The 14,263-nt window shown below is 41.0% G+C and overlaps 1 protein-coding gene across 2 annotated transcripts in view; it reads left to right on the top strand.

Moving 5' to 3' along the window:
- The first annotated feature begins 390 nt into the window (after positions 1 to 390).
- TMPRSS7 (transmembrane serine protease 7) overlaps positions 391 to 14,263 on the top strand; it is a 34,674-nt gene continuing 20,801 nt past the window's right edge. Inside the window, exons 1-7 of one of the 2 annotated variants that reach the window (XM_039477593.2) lie at positions 391 to 438; positions 3,071 to 3,299; positions 7,178 to 7,308; positions 9,764 to 9,831; positions 10,938 to 11,131; positions 12,200 to 12,238; positions 12,962 to 13,190. In XM_039477593.2, the coding sequence (XP_039333527.2) occupies positions 391 to 438; positions 3,071 to 3,299; positions 7,178 to 7,308; positions 9,764 to 9,831; positions 10,938 to 11,131; positions 12,200 to 12,238; positions 12,962 to 13,190 (938 nt within the window). Of the gene's footprint in view, positions 439 to 3,070; positions 3,300 to 7,177; positions 7,309 to 9,763; positions 9,832 to 10,937; positions 11,132 to 12,199; positions 12,239 to 12,961; positions 13,191 to 14,263 lie in introns of those variants that run through there. The other variant, XM_003935471.4, reaches the window with a different exon arrangement.

Raw genomic sequence — 14,263 nt, 5'->3', positions numbered from 1 at the left:
TTGTCAATTAGACCTCTACATATCCTTTAGGAGACGCAAGTAAAAAGTATAGTGACTTTTAAATGTTTCTGGATCGTGGGACCGTGTTTCTTATAAGAAAACCTTGCCTTGAGGCTGGCTGTACTCTGAAGGGCCTGACTCCTATTAAAGTTACACGGCGAAACCTTGAGTTTGGGGTGCAAAGCTGAGTGCTAGGTCCCTTTAACGTTTACAATATCGCAATGAGGCGGCTTCAGTTTCTGAACTGAACCCGCTGGAGGTAAATTGATTCCACTTCTCTGAAAGCTAGCTTGAATGTGGTGACGGTTCTCTCCATTCTTCTCAAGACAGCATATCAGGGGTGAAAACTGGCTTTGAGACACCCTGGGTGATCACACGAAACACCTAATAATGGACAAAGAAAACAGCGATGTTTCAGCCACACCTGCTGAGCTGAAAGTAAGTACAGGGTGAGAAACTTTCTCTCTTACTTGAATGCCATTTATTGTTGACCTTGTTAGTAAAATGAGATTATATGACCTTATAAAAATAAACAATGATAAAATATTTTATCTTCTTATGTTACTTAATGGGTTTTACAAATGTGAGCTTAATATAAAGTGCTGTACTCAACAATTGATTTGCAGCTATTTTTCTAAAACTCGAGGGAAATGGTACTGGTCTCTACACAAATTCCACTTTAAAATTTAATCAGTGCTAACTGAGACTGCCTATAATGTGTTTCTGCACTTAAAGCTCCAACGTTGGCCTTGTCAGTTCATGTACTTACATTTGTACGTGTTTCTTTCTTTTACTTCTTTTGGGGCAGTGCTTGAAAGTAGCTTGACACCATCGTCAACTCATTCTACAGTGGAAAGTTTCTCTCTTTAGAAACCCCGTTCTCATTCCTGCAGGACACCACCTTAAATGATGTCTGGTGTCGTTCAGTTTCACCAGAAAGGATACAAGCGACATTTCACTCCAGGGGTTGACGAGGTGTTTGGCAAAAAGAATGAGGGAGCCATGAATAATTCAGAGTGTTCGTGGCCACATATTATTTCATTAATTGGCAGGATTAAAGACTGGAAGGCATGACTTTTGAAGAGAAGAGTGAGGGAAAGGAAAAACAGAAGGAGAGGACTCTTAAGGATAGTGCAAATGGGAGATGGTTTCTTTGGAACTGGTATTCCCTATTATTGCCTTTAAGAGAATGTGTGGTTAAAAGCTATATCATCTCCGGAGTTTAGTTACCCTGGCGTGTGTAAATCTCTCCTTAAAAGAAGCTAAACTCTTGAATACATTATTAAAGAATTCACAGCATCAAATAGCAGAGGGTAGACAAGAAAATAAAAGAGGAAGAAGGGAAACAGTTAAATAATGTATTTTTCACTCTTGCACATAACACTATGCACATCAACACACTTCAACAATTTTCAAATCGATTGAGTCTTCTATTTCATTCTTTGATTTACTTTTAAATAATTCTTTCATTTACAATTGAGAAACTGAGTCACTAATTAGGTCAGTGGCTGGCAATGGTAAAACAAACATATTTAACTCCTATCCTACAACCCTAAGAAAATTATCATGTAACTTTTACTTTTCTTCCTACCACAGTCATGAAGCTGTAACTAGGAAATAAATTCATTTCTGTGGGGAGCTCACTTATCTTCTTATTTTCAATACTACATCAGCCCAGAAATAATAGATTCGGAGAGAAAAGCACTATAATACAAATATGTGAAACACACTTACACAAAAAGGACTGTGGTCAGGCATGGTGGCTCACGCCTATAATTCCAGCATTTTGGGAGGCTGAGGCGGACAGATCACTGAGGTCAAGAGTTCAAGACCAGCCTGACCAACATGACGAAACCCCGTCTTTACTACACATACAGGATTATCTGGCAGGTGCCTGTAATCCCAGCTACTTGGGAGGCTGAGGCAGGAGAATTGCTGGAACCCAGGAGGCAGAGGCTGCACTGAGCCAAGATCACGCCATTGCGCTCCAGCCTGGGCAACAAGAGTGAAATTCTGTCTCAAAAAAAAAAAAAAAAAAAAAGAATCTGTACACACATGGATCTACCCACATAGAATCTTAACCTTAATCTCTTAGCCTTCAAATCCTCTAGTCTACTTTACCCCATGAAATTTTTTTTTCTTCTTCTTCTTCTTTTTTTTTTTTTATTTATTGCATTTTAGGTTTTGGGGTACATGTGATGAACATGCAAGATTGTTGCATAGGTACACACTTGGCAGTGTGGTTTGCTGCCTTCCATCCCCTCACCTGTATCTGTCATTTCTCCCCATGCTATCTCTTCCCACCTCCCCACCCTCCCGCCCCTCCCCCATTTCCCCCCAACGGACCCCAGTGTGTAGTGCTCCCCTCCCTGTGTCCATGTGTTCTCATTGTTCCACACCCGCCTATGAGTGAGAATATACGGTGTTTGATTTTCTGCTCTTGTGTCAGTTTGCTGAGAATGATGGTTTCCAGGTTCATCCATGTCCCTACAAAGGACGTGAACTCATCGTTTTTGATGGCTGCGTAATATTCCATGGTGTATATGTACCACATTTTCCCTATCCAGTCTATCATCGTTGGGCATTTGGGTTGGTTCCAGGTCTTTGCTATTGTAAACAGTGCTGCAATGAACATTCGTGTGCACGTGTCCTTATAGTAGAGCGATTTATAATCCTTTGGATATATACCCAGTAATGGGATTGCTGGGTCAAATGGGATTTCTATTTTTAGGTCCTTGAGGAATCGCCACACTGTCTTCCACAATGGTTACCCCAGGAAATTCAGGCCTCTCCTCCACAGCATCTCTTCAACCGAGTTGGAGAGTCAAGAAAAGAACCTGGAGACCATTTCACTAGGGCTTGTGTATAGTCATGTCTAGTTTATCTGGTCTTCGTTTTGTGACTTGGTGCAAATCAACTTATTATACTTAATAATTTGATATACTTACATAAGTAAGAATGCTTCGTTATATTTAGGCCTTTTAGCACCAACATCTCCTGACTGGGTAGTTTCATTTAAGCTTTAGACTACTTCTACTTGGTACTACATCTTTTTTTTTTTTTTTTTAAGATATCCAATATCTCAGTCCAAGTGGTCAGTGCCCAAAAGAAGCTGCCAGGGAGACGACCACCATTGCCAGGAAGACGACCACTGCAAAAACCCGTTGGCAAATCCAAACCCATAAAGCAATCCAAGAAAAAAGTTCCCTTTTGGAATGTACAAAATAAGATCATTCTCTTCACGGTATTTTTATTCATCCTAGCAGTCACAGCCTGGACACTTCTGTGGCTCTATATCAGTAAGTTAAAAATCTGTGTTTCTTTGGGGTTAGGGCTTATGGTGTGAATCTAGCATTAGCAATGCAGGCCTAACATAGGTGTTTCTGATAGGATTTTCCTCTTTCCAAGATGGATGCACCATTTCCAAAACTGGTGTTGATGGGTTTTTGTTATTTTGTTTTGAGACAGTGTCTTGCTGTGTCGCCCAGGCTGGAATGGAGTGACACAGTCACAGCTCTCTGCAACCTTGAACTCCTGGGCTCAAGCAGTCCTGCTGCCTCAGCCTCCTGAGTAGCTGAGACCACAGGGACATGCCACCACATCTGGGCTAATTTTTAAAATTTGTTGTAGAGACAGAGGTCTCACTATGATGCCGAGCCTGGTCTCAAACTCCTGTACTCAAGCAATCCTCCCACCTTGGCCTTCCAAAGTGCTACATGTGTGAACCATGGCACCCAGCCTGGTGTTGATGTTTTAGGGAGACATAAAGTAGAATTATCGTTCTCATTTCTTTTTTTACCAACACTACTCTTCTCCAGGAGGAGACTGACGATAGGATGGGAAGAGCTGAGAGTGATGCTCAGGAGATTTTGACTGGTTCAGAAATGTAATGCATTTGTAGCTTTAAAAAAAAATTAATGGAATGCTAAGCTGTTTCATTTCCTCATTCCACCCACCACTTGTTTCTAGGCAACCTTGAATTTCCAGCTCCCTGAGCTCCATTTTGCACATGCATCTTTCTCTCCTCTGTTATTATGTGTTTGTTGATCTGACTGATCCATTTGGATGGGTGTCATAACTAAGCCCTTTCCTATAGAGTTCTTACTTATGCAACACAGTAAGAATAGCCTTTGTTGACTTGTATTAGAGTTGCCATCCTATACATGTTAATATATTTGATACAAAATACATGCACCATGACATAATGTGAAATACATGTAGTTATTCTGTGCCCCAGATTTCTGACTCAGGGCTTCTAGCACTCTGGAACTTCCTGAATGATAGGAAGGATAGGAGCATCTTTTGTTTTATATACATACATTTTGTTATAATAACTGATCTTAGTCCCCAGTTCCTAACACAGAGCTTCTAAGAATGTCTTTTTACATGTTACTGACTGGTGGCTGAAAGCCCCTAGGTAACCAGAGAAACCAACTACATGCTTAGAGAATTATAACTTTCAGGAGGGACTGAAGATTGAGCTCAATCACAAACGGCCAGTGATCTGAAATTGACCTCCATAAAAACCCTAAATGCGGGGTTTAAGGAGCTTCCAGGTTGGTGACCATATCCAATTGCTGGGAGGGTGGCATGCGCCACCTCCACAGGGACAGAAGCTCCTGCTCTAGAGCCCTTCTGGACCTCACCCTAGGCACTTCTTCATCTGGCTGCTCATTTGTATCCTTTATAATAAAGAAGTAATAGTAAGTAAAGTGTTTCTTTGAGTTCTGAGAGTCTAGAGCAAATTATGAAACCTCAGGGCTATATGAGAACAGCCAATCTGTAGCCAATTTGGACAGCAGTGTGGGTAGCCTGGGGACCTGATAGCATCTGCAGTGGAAAGTGGTCTCGTGGGAATGAGCCTTTGGGATCTGACACGAACTCTTGGTAGCTGGTGTCAGAATTGAATTGAATCATTGGACATCCAGTTGGTGTCTGCAAATAATCGGAGAATTGCTTGGTGTGGGAACCCCCAGTCCCTGCTACATTTGGTGACAGAAGTGTTATGAGTAGAGAAACAGTTTTCCTAGATGTGCTTTCAGAGATATGACAATCTGATTGGAAGGGAAGATTTGTAGGCAAAGAATGAATGAATATTTTCTTGGATAGTTCAGGTCACTTACATGCATAAATGGATAACCTGTGATTTTCTTGGCAGAATGTAGGGAATCAGACACACCACAATGCATCTCCTACCTTCAGAAAGCTCATGGATTTTCTTTATTTTATTTATTTATTTATTTTTGAGACAGTCCAGCTCTGTCACCAGGCTGGAGTGCAGTGGTGTGATCTCGGCTCACTGTAACCTCTGCCTCCTGGGTTCAAACGATTCTCTTGCCTCAGTCTTCAGAGTAGCTGGGACTAAAGGTGCATGCCACCATGCCCAGCTAATTTTTGTATGTTTAGTATAGACGGGGTTTCACCGTGTTGGCCAGGATGGTCTCAATCTCTTGACATCATGATCTGCCTGCCTCGGCCTCCCAAAATGCTGGGATTACAGGTGTGAGCCACCTCACCCAGCCCACAGATGAATTTTCCGCTTTCAAAAAGTTCACAGTTCAGTGCTAGAGAGAGGTGTGAATTGAATTTTTTGCTTCAACTATTAGCTTGTGATCACAGTAGGAGATATCCAAATTGCCCAGGAATGGCATCCAGAAAAGGCTTCAGGAACCAGTTCATGAACATTCATTTGACACATCTTGAGACTGCCCATTATGTGTTGGGTACCGTGGTGGGCATGGGAGCAGAGTGGTGAGCAAGATACAATCTCTGTCCTTGAGGAGACCAGCAGGGAAGTCAAGTCAATGGGTCCTTTAGACAAACACACACAACCCCAACCCAGAACAGAGCAGCTTATAAGCCGTCATTTCTCTGCTGTTCCCCCGCTGACACATTTGCACTGTTCTAACATTTTTATATGAAGTTTTAGAACATTCTCGTGCAGATGTCGTTTGTTGCCTGTGTAAAAATCAGAGAAGGCCACTTACGGGAACAGATCAGTACAAGCAACGGGAGACTGGTATGGACAAGTAAGAGTTTTTCAATAGAAAACTGGTAGTTTTGATACATGAATTTTTCAGTAGAAAACTGGTTAGTTTTGATCCTGGAAGGCACAGAGGGTGGCCTTGAGAAAGGAGGTAGACAGATAAACAGGGAGACCACGGAGCAGGGTGTACAGGCTGAGCTGAGAGTTGGGTAAACGGAATCTGATTTAATGCTAAATTGATCTTCCTTGCATGGTGGCTGTTCTGACTCTAGAGTGTTTACTGATATGAGATGGATGTGTGAGCTTCTGGAAAGAAATATGAAGCATTTTTCTGGGAAAAAAAGAACAAAAAACGAAAAGCAACGGCAACTGTTGTTGTATATGGTAGGCCTAGAGGCAAGGTGGCCAGTCCAAGTTCACGTTACCTGAAAAAACAAATCAAGGACAGGAGTTCAAGCCCACCCTCCACCCCCCACCTTACCCTGAGCTGCCTGCTCCCCTCCCCAGCCTCCCTACACTTCCTGGGGCTAAAGTGACCTTGGATGGATCTTACAAGGGAAGCTGTTTTCTATCGCTCACAGATGTTGCAACTTCTTTTTAATTTAGCCATCATTTATCTAGCATTTCCATGTGCTGGGCCTTGTGCTGAGTGGGAATGCTCGCGCTCTCGCTCTCTCTTGCTCTCTCTCTCTCTCTCTCTTTCTTTCTCTCTCTCTTTCTTTCTCTCACTCCCCCTCTACCCACTTTGTCCCTCCCTTCCTTCCCTCAAATGTTTACTGAACTTCAAAGCAAAGCCAGGTACTGCCTACAGGAGAGGATGAGGAATCAAAATAAATTACTGTTTATTCCTTCAGAGAGCCCATAAAGGAGACAGACAGGGAGAAATTATGATAAAGTGGGGTATATATGGGCCACAAAAAAGTAACCCACAGGGGCCATGAGATCCTTTTAATCTTGCTCGTAAGTATTTGCCAGAGTAGATCGAAGGAATATGCTGAGATATGGTTATTTGCTGCTGATGAAATGGATGTTGTTTACTAAATTTAGAACTTCACAGGCTCTAAGCAAGTTAGATGTGTAGCTGCCTAAAATAAAATTATTTTGGGAGCCTCATACTGACATAGCTCAGACAATTCCTTACTGACATACAGGTGGCAAAGCCTCCCAATCACGTTCTCTCCTATTTTACAGGTAAGACAGAAAGCAAAGACGCTTTTTACTTTGCTGGGATGTTTCGCATCACCAACATTGAATTTCTTCCTGAATACCGACAAAAGGAGTCCAGGGAATTTCTTTCTGTGGCACGGACTGTGCAGCAAGTGGTGAGGTGATGGGGGCAGCAGGGGTTAGAGTGGGTTTGGGGGGCAGCGGGGGATGAAGCTGGAGGGGACCACAGGTGTCACAGGTGAGCAGGGTTTAGGGAAGTAGAGGGCAGGGTAGACAAAGGAAGCTGTCAGAGGAAAACATGAAATTTAGCTCATCTCGGCTATAAGATAAAATTTCTCCCTCTGCCCCCATGCTCCAATGTGAAAAACGAACAAAGCTCACTCAGTTTCCTTTATTTTATCCATAAAATAAAGGAATTGGAATCAGATGACCTTTAAAGTACCTTCCAGTTCTGAAGTTACATGCATACCAATTAATTCCATCGTTGTACACATTTATTTCAACCTTGATGCACTGGAAATCTCTTCATGGTAAAAAATAAATAAATAAATAACTTTCTCATTATAGAACTAATAAGTATTTATTACAAAAATTAGCAAAATTCAGAGGATTGTGTTTTCAAAACTGCTATCTTCTTTCATGTTATCACCAGAGATAAAGCTTTTTTTTAATCTGGAATACATAAACATAGCAAATAGTGCAATATTGGGATATTATATTCAGTTTTATAAACTAGTATTTTCTCTTAACATGCTATTGCGTGCTTCTGTACAAGTAAATCTTCCTTTAAAAATGTAAGTTACAATAGCTTCAAAGTTAGCAAATCCCTATTTATTGGTAATGTTTAGCCTGTTTCCAGTCTTTGCCATAGATAATGTGACGGTGAAACTGCCTCATTACTTGTGAGTATCTCTGATTACTCTCTTAGGTGGTTTCCTAAAAGTATAATTACTTGACCAAATAGAAAAGTATCTATTCATGGCTCTTGGCACATATCACCAACTAGAAGGTTGCTGTCAATTTGTATTTCCACAGTACTGCAGGGGGTTGTCACAGTGATGACCTTGACACAATGACTGGCTGTGTAGAATGAGGAAAGGTGGTGAGACAGAGGGAAAATCAAAGACAGTAGTGCTCAGAGTAGCTTTTGCTTATGGAGTGCTTTCTATATGCTGTGGTGCAAACATCACAGAGCGTATGTACACAGACGTGGCTGGAATGGCTTACTACACACCCAGGCTAGATGGTATAGACTACTGCTCCTAAGCCACAAACCTGGACGGTCATGTCACTGTACTGAACAGTATAGGCGATTGTGACACAAATCACTAGACAGTAGGAGTTGCTCAGCTCCGTCATAATCCTATGGGACTACCGTCATATATGTGGTCTTTCACTGACCAAAATGTCATGTGGCATATGACTGTATACCAATTATTTCTCAAATTATCCCAAAGAGGTGGGTGTTTTGATTACCGCTTCATAGGTGAAAAAGGAAAAGAAAACAGCAACAAAGAAGGCTAAACAGGTTTAGAGAACATGTTCTGTGTTACACAGTGAATTTAAACTCTGCAGCTCATAAAGTTTCCGCTACACTTTGTAATTTCTTTTTTTTTTTTTTTTTTTTTTGAGACGGAGTTTCACTCTTGTTACCCAGGCTGGAGTGCAATGGCGCCATCTCGGCTCACCGCAACCTCTGCATCCTGGGTTCAGGCAATTCTCCTGCCTCAGCCTCCTGAGTAGCTGGGATTACAGGCACGCACCACCATGCCCAGCTGACTTTTTGTATTTTTAGTAGAGACGGGGTTTCACCATGTTGACCAGGATGGTCTCGATCTCTTGACCTCGTGATCCACCCGCCTCGGCCTCCCAAAGTGCTGGGATTACAGGCTTGAGCCACCGCGCCCGGCTACACTTCGTAATTTCTAAGGGTTAAAAACAATTGTTTTTTAAATCATGGGCAATTATGCAGGTGGTTTCAAATTATGTAGGAAGGGGAATACCAGAGAAGATGACTTGGGAGAAGAGAGTGAGTTTGGTTTTTAGAAATGCTGGATGAGGGCCAAGGAGGTAAATCAATTGAACTAGAGCTCTGCTTTGAGATCAAATGATGAAGTTTTAAAAGGTCCTTCCCTAGAGTGTTCTGAAGGAGGCTGGTAGACTTGGCTGTGGGTACCACTCGCCCCCTAGTGGCTAATATGGGAATGTGTCCATATAGTCAACGCTGGTGCGCTGATAGAAAAGACGTTGGGTTAGACACTACTATGAAAATGTGCTTAAATGAGTTTGATTTGTTAACTGTGGAGAAAACTAACGTCTGGAATGGGAATAATGCAGAAGTTAAGCTTGAGTTTAAAGAGAGCAATAAATGATTGAAGGTCACTGATTCTTCACAGATAGCAGAATAAAAGTAAGTCACCCAAGATTTTTGCAGGAAGCAAGAATTTATTCGAATTGAATAAATAATGTCTGGTGTAGCATTAGGGGCCCTTATTTTGAGGATCGCACTTCTCCTTGTTGACTGTCAGAGCTTGGGCCTACCACATTTAAGATACTGTAAAAGGAAGCCAAGTATGAAATACTTCAGGTACCTCAACTATTCTTTTTCAGATAAACCTGATTTATACAACATCTGCCTTCTCCAGATTTTATGAGCAGTCCATTGTTGCAGATGTCAGGTAATGCATGTCCCTCATTTTGGGATTTCCATGTTCATTGCTTTAAATTCCATTCAAAGCTATGAAAAGGCTGAGATTCCACCATTCCCAAGTAGCTTCTTGGGGGTGTTTGGGATTCATGCTGTATTGGCACAACTGTGACCCAACTCATTGCCCGGCTTTCATGCTGTGTTTTTGCTCTTTATCTACCAAATTCCTACTTTCTCCCCACAGCTAGAATCCCAGACCACTATAGCAGCGCTGCTGTGCAAAATGGCCATAAACGTGGCTGTCATACTGGGTAGAGGGTGGAGGCAAAAATAAAGCACAGACCACGATTTCTTAATGTTCAGTGAAAAACTGGTCACTAGCGATCTTCTGAGAAAAAAGAGGTTTTGTGGTCAAATAATTTTTAGAAAAGATTGTATATTATATTATATCCCACCCCACCCACTCCCAATATATCTGCAGAGAGTCACAATCCACTTTGACATATAAAAACTCTGACAAGTCTTGGAGTAAAGCAACTCGATTAATTTCCTTAACCTTCCATTTCCCAGGTCATTTACTGCAGAACACCATCTTCTGTTCCTTTCATAAAACATGGCAGTGTTTATGCCATTAGGAGCTCAGGCTCCGGGATCAGACTACAAATCAGATTGGGCTTAATTACTGGATCTGCTACGAGCTCTGTGTCTTGGAGTTGTACTTGGCCTCAGTTTCCTTCTATAAAACTGGAATGATAATAGGACCTTCTCATTAGATTAACTGGAATAAAGCAGATTTAGCACAGTGCCCTGACATGGCAGAGTATCAAACATTATAGTGGTTTTATATTTTAATGGCAGTGAATACTGATTGATATCCAGAGAAATAGTATATTCTCCATGGAGATGCAACTATTCAGTAATGGTTTTAGATTTGGATCCAATACAGATGTCTGAATACATATTACATGATGCTGTCCTGTGTCAATCTTGCTAACAGAAGTCAATGACTACCTAAAGAGGGGCACTAGCTTCAGTTGAAGGATGTGCTAACTGGCCTTACCTTGAATCTATCAGCTGGGTACTGGTTCTCCATAAAGGCCTATGAGGTCCCTGACGATCTCTCTTTTTTCGTTATAGTAGCAACAACAAGGGTGGCCTCCTTGTCCACTTTTGGATTGTGTTTGTCATGCCACGTGCCAAAGGCCACATCTTCTGTGAAGACTGTGTGGCCGCCATCTTGAAGGATTCCATCCAGACAAGCATCATAAATCGGACCTCCGTGGGGAGCTTGCAGGGTCTGGCTGTGGACATGGACTCTGTGGTTCTAAATGGTGATTGTTGGGTAATTCTCCTTTAGCATTCCTTCCTGCAGCACTCCTGTTACTTGCCATGATTGTGGTCAACATTGTAACGAAGCATTATCTCCCACAATCCCAGTAGTGCAGGATTAACTAAAGACATTGGAGCTATGTTAGTAAAGGAAATTGCTAAAAGTCGTATACAGCGATTGAACAATAGTTTTGGAAACAACATATCCATGAATTTGAATTTGTTACTGTATACCTCTACCTACCTTTAGTCAGGTCATGATCGTCAAACTAAGTTCCCAGAGAGCAAAGTCCTAGGCAAGGAAGAATTTTGCTGAGGCTTATCTTGTTACTTTACTTGCCCAGACAGAACTGTACCTCTATGTAATGCTGCCCAGCCCTCCAAAACAGCTTGCTTCATAGCCCCAAATGCAAATGTCATTGTTTGCCTTGATAGTAAAATGGTTTAATTGTTGCATAACTCAAAATTTATGCAGTTTTCTCTTTTGATTTAAATTTTATATAAAAATACACATGAATACATGTTATAAACACATTATAAATGTATGTGTATATATACATCTATAAATATAAGTACATATACTTAGGATATAGATACTTACATATATGTTATCTATATAGGTATATATATTATATATATACACACATACACTAGGCATATGGTAGGTGGCTGATAAATATTTGTTAAATAAATGAGAAATCTTTAGAAAATTCTGTATCCCATGTAGTATTTCATATATAGGACTAATATCATATTTGTTCAGTGCTTTTTAACCTTTGAAACGATTTGAAGCTTGCAACTACAATTTCAAGGATACAAAGGTGAAGAGAATAGCATAGTGAACTCCATACCCTTTATTCAGCTTCGACAGCTCTCAACTCACGACTGTTCTATTTGGTCTCTAAATACCTAAACAACTACCCCATCCTCGCTGGATTATTTTAGAGTAAATCCCAGATGTATTTGATTTCTTTTAAAGAAGGGCTGAAAATAATTTTTACTAAGCAAAATTCTAACAAAATGAAATGACGGGATTCACAGTCTTTTCTCTGTGTACTTTTTCAATGCAGCTGGGCTTCGGTCGGATTACTCGTCAACCATAGGATCTGGTAAATTCTTTCATGTGGTTCCCCTCCCCCCAGGTTAATACTGTTTTTGGCTGTAATTTTCCTTTTCTAAGGGTGGTATTTGCTATTGCTTTTTAAATTGCAAGTGACGGAAACACATTTAAACTGGCTTAAGCACAAAAGAAGCTTGACTGGTTCATGTAAGTGGGACATACGTGGAACGTGCTGGCGTTAGTCATGGTTGAGCCTAGGATCTAAAATAAAAATCGCATCGGAACTCTGCATCTCCGCCTCCTTCTGCGGGGGCTTCATTATCAAGTGTGCTCTTCCATTGTGGTTGCAAAAAGGACCACCAAGCAGATCGAAACTTATAATTTATCACTTTCTCAACCATGGTGAAAACACCTCCAGGTGTATCATGACTGCTCTTGCAGAAGTCCTGGGGCTGACACGCCTTGTCGGAATCGGCTGACAGGCCTATTCTTGAAATGACTTCGCCTCTGATTGGCCAGCCTGGGTTATGGGCCCACCTCTGAAACTAGGGGTGAGTTTAACCCCAACCAAAATATATAGACAGGGTAAGGGTAGTTGTTAAAGACAAAATCCAAGGCTGTTGCCGGAAGACAGGGAAATGGACCGACGCTGGCAAAGGCAGCCTATGTACTTCACATGACCTCTTTTGCTCTTCACTTTCTCTGTAAAGATTTCTAGAAAAGTCTTTGCTAAAAAAAAAGAAAAGAAAGAAAAATGGTGCTGTCTCCACAGACAAAGGCTGCTCTCGGTACTTCTATGCAGAGCATCTGTCTCTCCACTACCCGCTGGAGATTTCTTCAACCTCAGGGAGGCTGATGTGTCACTTCAAGCTGGTGGCCATCATGGGCTACCTGATTCGCCTCTCAATCAAGTCCATTCAAATCGAAGCCGACAACTGTGTCACTGACTCCCTGACCATTTACGACTCCCTCTTGCCAATCCGGAGCAGCATCTTGTACAGGTACGATGCAGGCACTCTTCTTGGTGGGTAAAAAGATTTTTTACAACCTCTGTTTTACAGTGTCTGTGTTCCCCCTGGATTTTTTGTTTTAAACAGTTTTTTGTGTGCACTCGTGAGGTCAAAGACTGACCTACTTAGTAACCGTTATACTTCAGTACCCTCGCCATAGCCTGTCAGATTCAATGTTTGTTTTCCACTTGTAGCAGATGCTTTCAAAGTCAGTACAGCAAGAACTTCAACCAATATACCTGAAATATAACAGATACTTTAATTTTACATTTACTGAAATAACAGTGTAAGAATAAATATCCTATGATGATTGCATTGCATTAGTAAACAAATTTTTTTCTAGTTACGAAGATAACTCGTTTATTGTAGAAAATTAGGCTAGCGGAAACAGTATCAATTGCTTCACAATCTCGTTATTCAGAACAAATTTCTGTTATCTTTTAGCATAAATCTTTTCATTCATGTATATGTAATTACACACACATATACATACCCTAGTATCTTTTACTTAATAGTAGATATTTATTTATGAGTGCTTAATATTTGATAAGCTGATAATGAATTAGGCTTTATGAAATTATTTATTACTCACTGTGCTAAAAAGGTACATAAATTATCTTATTATTTTTGACAGTGTCTATGGATGCATGTAATAATGGTTTATGTGTGTGTGTAGGTATTTATATTTTGGTGATGAATGTGAATGTTAAAAATTCAAACACAATAGAAGGATATGTAGTGAAAAGTAAGTTTGCCACTGTTGCCCATTACTCCATCAATTTCAGCTTATTTTCATCCTTTCAGACCTATTTAGATATCTCATTTAATCCTCAGCACAATGCTGCAAGGAGCATACTATTATTATTACTACCGAGGCAGGAGAATAGGGTCTGGAGGCAGGGAACTTAAGGCCAATTTGTGCTGACTTCCTAAAGCTGATTCAAGGGAAATACCAAGACCAGGCGTGGGGGTAGGGAACTTAAGACCAATTAACCAATAAACGCAAACCTCCTAAAGCTAAGCCGAAAGGAAAAGCCCTATCACCCCGCAGCCTTCCTGCTTCC

This window comes from Saimiri boliviensis, chromosome 8 (assembly GCF_048565385.1).
Source record: "Saimiri boliviensis isolate mSaiBol1 chromosome 8, mSaiBol1.pri, whole genome shotgun sequence".
In the NCBI taxonomy this organism is placed as follows: Eukaryota; Metazoa; Chordata; class Mammalia; order Primates; family Cebidae; genus Saimiri; species Saimiri boliviensis.
This window is presented reverse-complemented; position numbering and strand designations above follow the sequence as displayed.